Below are 9,929 nucleotides of genomic sequence, written 5' to 3'. Positions count from 1 at the left end.
CTCGGGTTGTATGGTTTAAAGGCACCTCGGCAACAAAGGAGCCCCAATCAATGGTAAATGTGAAGAGAGGATTTGAACAAACATCTCATATGGAAGTACATTTCATGATGCTAAATATGAGGGTATGGCTTTACCCTTCTCTTATCATCACATACAAGGGTATGAAAGTTCCCCTATGAATGACGTAGTAGCAAGAACTCTACTGAAAATGCAAATTGGGAATGATATAATTGGACTGTTTATCTGTAGTAGTTAGTTTTAACTGTTTCATACAACATAAGGTTAGGTAATTAATTAGTTAGCATTGATTAACAACATATTGATCGAGGCCTTCCAAAAGGTAACAAGACATATCTAGGGACGTAGGAAACATGAGATCTCCTATACTTCACTTACCCTTCAGGTCTACTTCCAGATAGTGAGCTGGACGGTTTTCAATTTCTGTAATTTGCAAACTAGACCATGGAGCTTCCAAAGTAGTTGTGACAAATCCTCCTGTATGTGCATGGTCTAAGCATCCAAGTGAAATAAAACAACAAGCTAAACATAGGTTTGAATGAAGAGTGTATGGAAGAATAATTGAAAATTAAAAGTATGTCAGGTTTACTTTTTATTGAAAATATTAATAACAAACAATTTAAAATATGCAGTCAGTGAATAAAACGCTGAATAAATAGTGCTACAGTACGCATAATCAAAAGCTCAATCAATCAACAATTTTACAGTTATTTACAATTAATGAAATTATCAAGTCAAATTTCATTTTGTGTGTTCTTTAGTCGGTGCCGGACCTGCAGGTCTCCGTCCGGCTGCAGCATCCCGAAGCCGTAGCGGCTCGTATTGACTGGTGGCAGTTTGTCCTCTGGGTCACACATCTCCAGATCCAGATGGGTCAAGAGCAAGATGACAAACCTAGAAAAAACAGGCAACAGCAGTTTAGAACAAGTGTTAAACCATCCACTGGTCGACAGGATTGTTACACAAAATTAATGTTAGTTTTTCAACATTTAGTGCATTTATTATGTGAAAATCAATTCAAGAAATTAACAGCAAACAGCCTCAAAATGACCTATTTCTGAAATATTCCCAGTTTACACATCAACTAACCCATTCCCCTTTGTGATTGTTGAGGATTACCAGTAGTAAACGTAATGGTATGATTAACCCTTAACCAACTGGATATGATGTCTGACAGACACATACTGTCCCGACTGACTGCTAATTATCCTTAGCTGTTTTCATAGAGTTAATTACAAAGTATAAGCAATTACCATACAGCTAGTTGCTAATAATGATCGAGGACATGAAAGCAGGATGTACATGGTAATAAGGGGGAATGTTATGTAGAGATGGATTTTGCCCGTCTGGTAATTGGGGTGAAATTGCAGGAAATGCTTTGATCAGGGATGTATCATTCTTTTAAACTTAAGTTACACCATGGACAAAATGAAATTGAAAAAGAAAAAAAAGGCGTAGGATTTTTACACTCACTGTTTAATGGCCGTCACAGCAAACTCTTTCCCAACGCAGATGTTGCTCCCTGCACCCCAGGGCATGGTGTAGTACTTCAGCCTTTTTCCGTCTTTGTAGAATGTATCCTTCATTTTCCTATCAGTTAAGAAGCGATCGTACTTGAAAATCTGTTTTGACGAGACAAGAAAAAAACATAAAGGCATAAGATGTGTGCATTCTACTATCATGCACATTGATCGTATATATATATCCTGCTCTGTATCTTTTGTTACAAATGGTATTTAATTATCACCAAACAGTTCAAGATAAATCATGTGAGGAACATTGGGAATTGATCTCTCTCTCTCTTGCTAGTCAACTCCTACTTGTTTCATTTGTAGGCATTTAGCAGCTAATCCCAAAGGATGTATTCTGTCTGCTTAATCCTGCCTCCTCAAGAGTGCTTTGTGAAGTACAATATGGTTTTAAAATACACAATGAAGGTAAACAGCTATATGTATCATGACTGTTAAGGCTCCTTATCGAACAAAATGTTACATCTCATGCACTTATCACAAGAACAGTTTTACATGTTGATGTTGTTAATGCCCTGGTCTCTCTCACACAAAATCACCTGTGGTTCCTGGTGTATCTGTGGGTCCATTTGAGGGCTGAGGAAGGGGAACAGACACACCACGTCCCCCCGTCTGAGGTGGTACTCCTGTCCGTTGGCCATCTGCAGGACTTTGCCATGCACTACCTCTCTGCGGATCATCACCGCAGCCGTGAGTCGCAGGGTCTCGCTCAGAACGCTATCTGTAGAACGGAGAGGACAGCCGAGGGGATGATGTCAGAGGGGTGTCAGCGAGAGTTATATCAGCGAAGCCCTCGGGCTTAATTTAGAGAGGCACAAACATTTCCCCCGACATAAATATATATGGAAATCATTATTTAATTGAATCCCACATCAAACTTTAATTGTCACTGTGTCATTGTGAATGTTTCAGACTGATGCACTTATCTTCTTGTTCCTGACAACAACAATTTAAATAGGCCTTTGTTTGAACCTCAGTGGACTGGCTCGACCCCAAGTTAAAGGCGTGAGGAAGGGAAAAGGAGCAGCTAGCAGGCGTTACGTACCGAGCACAGGTGTGCCGTGTGCTTCCAGCGGGTTGATGGGGGGGCGCTGCAGGGAAGTATCCTGCAGAGTATGGCCTCTGATCTCTGATTTAACTGCCTCCATGGCCTCAGGGTGAGTGAGCAGGAAGCCAAGGAGCCAAAAGGCAGCAGGTCCAGCATTGCACTGAAAAGGAAAAAACAACTTAGGACTAATTCATTCCTTTATATAAGTTTCTAGTTTCAAAAACTGTGCAAAAGTCGACTTTTGTAGCAGATACACTTCTGATTGATACTGATCATTTAGTTTTGGGAAGATAATGTTCTGCTCAGCTCTCTGTAATGCTGCTGTCTGAATATGACTGATATGAGAAAAGTCCCTGAATCAGTTGGCAGTTTGTAGACACTGCTGTCGGCCTCTCGGGAGGAGACACCTGAGCCTGTCAGACAGTAATTGCTACGGGTTAAGGGAGCTGTTCTTTTCATCCCTGCATATCTCAGGTCAGCTCTCCATTGACAGCCAGGGCAAATACCCAAAAGTGACCGAATGTGAATCACAGTGACTTTCCAACATCTTACATCTTCAGATCAGCAGAACTGATGCCACAGATAATGACATGAACACGGTTACCAGGACCCAAAGGGCTATTTTTAAGGGACTAAATTGGCTTTTGGGAAAAATACTTTGAGCGTTAGATAAGAAGTTTCATGACACTTGCATAACGTTACGATACGATATGATACGATACGATATACTTTATTGTCCCCGTAAGGACATTTGTTCTGGACTCCGTCCTGCAGTTCCGCATACATGTACATATACAAACATAGTGGACATTAAAGGTGTGGTAGGTAAGTTTGAGAAACCGGCTCGAGATACACTTTTTGTTATATTCCATGGAATGCTCTTAACATCCCGATAGCAATGAATATCTTAAGTGCTTTGACAAAAAATCCATAAAAAAAACGTCATCTGTGGAAGCCGTAATACTGTAAAAAGCACGACCAATCATTTTAGCCGGCCCGGCTAAAGTAACTGGATGGCCTACCTGCCTGTCAGCCTTCCATCTGTGCACAAACTTATCTCGTGCCCTCATTGGTCATGTGCACGTTCGTGTGTGTTGGAGGAGGGGCTCTGTAAGGAAGTGGCAGATTTTCTTCGGTTGTGTATTTTCAAATTCTACGCACTCGAGCTGGTTTCTCAGAAATTACCTACCCCACCTTTAAGAGACATACACATATCATCAGTCATACACCGTTTGAACAAACACAATACACAGACGCACATACTGACAATGGCGACCTATTACACAACCCTCATGGCCAACATTTAAAAAAGTACATTTCATTACATTTGACTACATTTCATTTCATGTGAATGTTAAGAAGCTTAATCGACATAGGTAGGAATGAGTGCTTATAGCGGTTCAGCCTGCTCCTGGGAACCCTGAATCTTCTACCAGAAGGTAGGAGCTGGAATTCTGGGTGGAGTATGTGGGTGGGATCAGACACCATTTTTTTTGCCTGTCTGATAATGGACTGCTCGTATATGTTTTGGAGAGATGGGTGTTTTTTAACCCCCATAATTTTCATAGCAGTCTGTACCAGGCGAGCGATCTGTGACTTTGACTGCACTGTCAAGTTACCATACCAGGCAGTGATACCATACCTCATGATGCTCTCCAACACTGCATGATAGAACAGTAACATGAACTTCTGGTCGACTCCGATAGCCCGGAGTCGACGCAGAAAGTACAACCACTGCTGAAGTCTAGAGCACAGACCTTGAACATGCGCCTTCCAGCTGAGTGTATTATCTAGATCAGGGCTATTCAATTGGCGGCCCGCGGGCCAAATCCGGCCCCGGGGTGATATTTACTGGCCCTTTGAGTATAATGTTAAAAAGTAATCAATTTTTTTTTTTTAAGATTTTTTTTTTTTTTTTTTTTTGTGCCATAGTGCCTTTATTCCAGAGAGGGTGTTACATTGAGAGATAGAGGGGTAGACAATGCCTGAAAACTTCGACGGGCTCGGGTTTCGAACCCACCTACTATACTGTAGTGACAACTCCTGTCATTGATTGCATCTCTGCGTGAATGATTAGATCTTTCACCTAAATGAAATCAAATGAAACATGTAGGCCTACTGAGTTCTGAACTTGCCATTTAGATCTATAAAGGCCTTGGGGCTATGTTGTTTGATTGAATTAAACACAATATATGCACTCCACTATGCTGTTGTAGTATTTACTGTATCTGAAGCTCTTAAATATGATTGCTCATATTTCAAGCCATCTTTTTCCCGGCCCCTTGCTTTGGATCATTTTCATCAACCGGCCCCCATTCCAAACTAATTGAATAGCCCTGATCTAGATGGACACCAAGGTACTTATATCATAACGTTAGGCTTACGATGTTACTGTAGATGTTTTTAAGAATCACTTTTTGCATAGAACAAATGAGATGTCCAGGGAGGGAGGCTGTGGCGCAGTGCGTTAGTGCGTTGGTGTTCAGATCAGGGGAGCACAGGTTCAAACCCCACTGCAGTCAGCATGTCATTGTGTCCCTGGGCAAGACACTTCACCCCAAATTGCTCCTGTGGGGATTGTCCACAGTATTGAGTATGTAAGTCGCTTTGGATAAAAGCGTCTAACAAGTAACATGTCATGTAATGTCCATGTCAGTGAGCAATCTTTAAGGGTGCTTGTTGGCCGTTTTTGTTATCGTAAGAGAGTCAGGCTAGCTATTCCCACTATTTATGCTAAGCTAAGCTAACTAGCTGCTGTCTCAAGCTACATGTTTAGTGTATACTCATGAGAGTGGTTTCATTGTTCACATCGAACACATTGCAACTCTGGACATGTGCATATTTTCCAAGAATATCAAATATGAGTACTTTAGGGTATAACTACTGGGAAATGCACTAATATGGCCAGTGATTTGCTTTATTTTCCAAAAAACAACTTTCTAATTATAATCAAGACTTATTTGTGTACTAAAAATACATCTCTGAGGTTCAGAGTGTAAAAAAAACGAGGTCCTTATCTCACCTAAAAAGGAAAACAACCAATAAATCAATTTCAGTCGATACTGTATATGTTTCAGTCAATAACATTGATTGTTTCTAAATAAAACATCATCCAATAGCTTCTGCAGCACTCATGATGAGGTGGTAGGTGGCTCGAGTGAAATCCTAGCACTGCACTCTGAACTACCTCAGTCTGCCTGTCACACATAAGCCACATTGACTCTGGCAGGTCCCACTGGACTGCCAGCTAATGCCTCTATTCTCTGCAGCCGCGCTCCAGTTTCCATCCAGACTGAGACTGTGTGCTCCAATATCCCAGCAGACACGAAGAAGCACAAGCAAACAGTCTGGAGGAATAGAAGTCTTTCCCAAACCAGCAGAGCCTCTTGAAGAGCCTGAGGTGTGTCACCTGGTAGAAAAGGATCCTCTGTGTTACTGGGTGGCTGTCTGGTGCTCCAGTGAGACTGGCAGGTAGACAGAGGACTGAAGATATTACAGCCAACATGTAGCATAGCATACATAAGGACATTCAAACAGCTCACTGTCTCCCCCACCTGGAAACACTGAGCAATGACACCCTTTGTTCTGAACTTGTCTGAACTAGTGAGGTTGAGGAAGCAAAAATTCTTTTTTCACACCTGTTCAAATAGTGTTAATAATGGAGACTTTGTGCATTGAGCCCAAGAAGATGGATTTGTGTGTGAGGTGTTAAGTCTTGCACAAGACTAGCTAAGTATCCAAGACAGTTTTATTAATTAAACAAACTTCTTCATACACAAATCCTGCGTGCGAGTGCATGTCACTCTGTAGTTTCAGTGTGAAGCGGGAAAAAGAAGAAGCTAATTGGGTTGACTCATGCAGTTCTCGTGCACACCGTACTAATATGTAATTACTAAACCTCAAACAAGATCATGGAAACAGATTGACATGACCCTAACCGAAAAAAAACGCACTGTGTGATACAGGTTGAGGCAGGTTGCTCTGAGTAACCGGCAGAGAGGAATCCACAGCCTTCACTACTGCATTGTTGGCAGTCAGAACACCGGAGTGAAATTCAAGCATGCAGGCTGGGTGTGGAAGGGTTTTATGTTTTGGAAACATTGTGTGATCTTGTTTGTGTTTGAGATTGTTGTGTGTGTGATGAGGCGAGACAGACAGACAATAAAGCCGCTCTCACCTGTGTGGTCCACAGCTGCAAGAGTAGCGCTTTTTTCTGCATTTCTGCATCTATTCCCTCCTTCTGCAGGAAGTGATGGTATTTCTGCTGCCAGGAGTTTGACTCTGAGTAACCCCTCAGACATTCGGGGGTCAGCAGCTCCCACAGTCGCTCCCGGGATAGCTTGGCGGTTTTGCTTTCATCTGTTGAAGAAGGGACATTCATTCATTCATACATACCCTCTGAGCTTTATAGGCCTAGTCTGATAATAAACCTGCAAGATAACCTTACTTTCATTCACTATTGTGCCGCTTACCTCGCCTGAGTGAGCAGCGAGCCAGTTTGGCGAGAAGATCGTCAAACTTGCGGAACTCATTATACACTTCAGTAGCGTTGTCTCTCTTCTCAAAGAATGTCAGGTATCCCGCCCTGGTGAGCACAGCAATAAAAGTTACACAAATATTCCTGGTATTATAAACACTGAGTTTTGATTGACAGTATGTACTGTGTTGAAATGCTGTGAGTTACCTGAAGAGTAGGCTGTAACAAAGGTTAAAGAGCCCGTCCTGTCTCCACTCTGAAGGACTGCAGCCGCTCTGATCGCTCAGCAGCAGCTTCTGGAGGTTAGAGTTCATCGAGCCGCAGAGTTTGGAGAGATTGAGACCTTGAAAATGCCTAAGAAAAAATAATTGATTGTGAGATTTACTCATTTAAAGCAGATTTAAGTGTTATTGTTCAGTGAGTTCTAAACGCTATGTTTAAAAGCATGGGTAATTACTGTTCCATCCATTGCCTCTCCGCTGAAGGTTTGATACTCGGCAGCTGCAGACTGAAGATCCTTTGAATGACCTGGTTTCTGCTGCGGGTGAAGTCCAAGCAGACTGTGTCGTTCATTACGCCATCGAAAGAGTTTGGGTCCAACAGCACCGTCACGTATTTGCCAGCAACACGGACCTGGGATGACATCACTTTATTTAATTTTCTTTGTACCAAAAGTCATTGCTTTCAAATGCATTATTTTCAACAACTCTGGTCGGTCTTTTGCTAAAAGGCTTCAGTGAAATATTGTACTTTAAATGGGAGAAAATAATGGATTGCCAGGAAAGTATTAATTTTGTTTATGTTCAGATTGAAAACATTATGGGGCAAATCTACTTGCTATCACAACACATGCATAATGGTGTCTTGTTAAAATGAACAACTTGTTGCTGCTGTGGAAACCTGACTTGCATTTCATATCACAAATGTGATCAGACTTGTTGCTCCTGTATGCAAAAACATATTCAAACTATTACCTTTTCCTTTTATTTCAGTTTGCATTGCAAAATTAATCAATGTCAAAACAACTTATCATTACTTTAAACAGTGCCATATATCAAGAAAATAAGCTGTACATGACCATTAAACAGTCTGAATCTGAACTTACTGTAAAGATATCCCCATGTCTGTCTTTCATCCGGGACAAAAACTTTGCAGCATCTTTTCCAAACTCAAGAGCATGGCCCAACCACGGAAGGAAACCTTTGTCCAGAGGGGGCTCATTTTTCTGTCTGTCCAAATAAAGAAACGTGTTAAAACCACAACAGTTCATCTCCAGTTATTCATTTTAACCAACAGGTTTGCAGTTCATATTTAGTAGTGCGATTTCAACAGCTTTTTATCACGTGGTAAAAAAAAGCTCTGCAGCACGTTATAAGCCATAATTATTATTTTGAATGTATTATTTTAGGTTGTATAAAGACAAAACTGAATACAGAGAATCAGTGTTTAAGAGTCATTATTGTTCAGACATCTATCATTCAGTGAATTAAGAGGCATTCCTATGTACATATTGCTATTGACTAATATCTATGATTCATATTAAATGTACTAAACATTAGAAAATAACACATTTGTATAAATTACAGTATATTTGCAAAATATGATTTTGCAGACCTTTCGACTCAACATATTCCAATCCCTGAACAGCCCCTTTTGATAAGAATCTCATATCTATAAAAAGCAACATATTATTGAATGGCTTTACCTTGTGCGAGTGGAGTAAAGGAGCACTAGTATAAGAAGTCCAAGTAAGAATATTGTCCATAACATGATTCTGTAAAGTTGGATACTTGTCCAGTCCTGCAGATTTATTCCATCGTTGCTAGCAACTCACTTATGTGTTTGAGCCGGGGCTCAACTGTACCTACCACTTGTTAAGAGGCGTGGAAAGGTGTGGCTTGTGACACGAAGAGTTACACAACACTCAGGACACAGTATCAGACACCATGAAAAATACCACATCCCGAGTAAGAAACAGAAACTGAAATTCATCAAAATGCCACTTAACTATTTATAGTTTTTTGTTTTAGTTCCTACTATTTAACAGCATTCAGCATTTATGTTCCTTCTGCAACATAAAATACAGAGCATGGTAAAGCCCAGTGACAGAACATTTCTAAGCAGTGACATCATTGTGGTTAAGGGACTTATTTGATTTCGCAAAGATAAATAGGTACACATATTTCCCAAAGTGTGTCATAGAATGAGTTCACAGACTTTGCTTATATAAAGTCCTATAATCCTACAATTCCTATGATCATGACGCAGTCTCACACACTGACACTGATGATTAATGTTTCTAATTAAAGATAATAGCGGTTTGGTTCAGGTGATACTGGGGCTCTGTTTATAGTCTTACTCAATGAATGGAAAATATAATGAACATTTTCTTCACCTTAAAAAGGCATAAATTACAACTCTTGATACATATGGTCATGCTCATAATCCTATTTATTTTTAAACGTTTTCACATCTCAAAACTAATGTCCAAATGCCCAACATTTCCAGCAATGACGTCATGTTTACTTTATATGTGTTTTGATCTGTTTTAAATATATATTTTTGGTTTATATCTAGCTTTTATGTATAATCCTGCTTTCATTTGTATCTTTTTATTTAGTTTGATTTGTGTAATTTTTTTTGTTTTATATAATTGTGTCTTGTGCTTTTCTGATTTCCGTTTGTTTGTAAGTGTTGGTTTGAGACACCCTTGAGAACGAGATACTAAATTAGCTTATCCTGACATAAAATACATTTCTGAATAATACTAGTAGGAAAGCTAATGAATGTCATGTTTTTTTATGCAGCACAAACAGCACTTGTGCAACACTCTGTAAAGCTTGCATATTAATACCAG

General features: G+C 40.2%; 1 protein-coding gene across 1 annotated transcript; it reads right to left on the bottom strand.

Annotated features, from left to right (window-relative positions):
• Positions 1-597: 597 nt before the first annotated feature.
• Positions 598-8,933, bottom strand: ptgis (prostaglandin I2 (prostacyclin) synthase). The gene is made up of 10 exons (XM_034139498.1): positions 8,778-8,933; positions 8,178-8,301; positions 7,530-7,705; positions 7,280-7,426; positions 7,068-7,180; positions 6,773-6,954; positions 2,593-2,755; positions 2,087-2,268; positions 1,492-1,640; positions 598-912 (listed from the first exon to the last, which is right to left on the bottom strand). The coding sequence occupies exons 1-10, from the start codon at positions 8,840-8,842 to the stop codon at positions 753-755; spliced, it is 1,461 nt and encodes a 486-aa protein (XP_033995389.1). The 5' UTR covers positions 8,843-8,933; the 3' UTR covers positions 598-752.
• Positions 8,934-9,929: the final 996 nt, after the last annotated feature.

This window comes from Trematomus bernacchii, unplaced genomic scaffold (assembly GCF_902827165.1).
Source record: "Trematomus bernacchii unplaced genomic scaffold, fTreBer1.1, whole genome shotgun sequence".
Taxonomy (NCBI): domain Eukaryota; kingdom Metazoa; phylum Chordata; class Actinopteri; order Perciformes; family Nototheniidae; genus Trematomus; species Trematomus bernacchii.
This window is presented reverse-complemented; position numbering and strand designations above follow the sequence as displayed.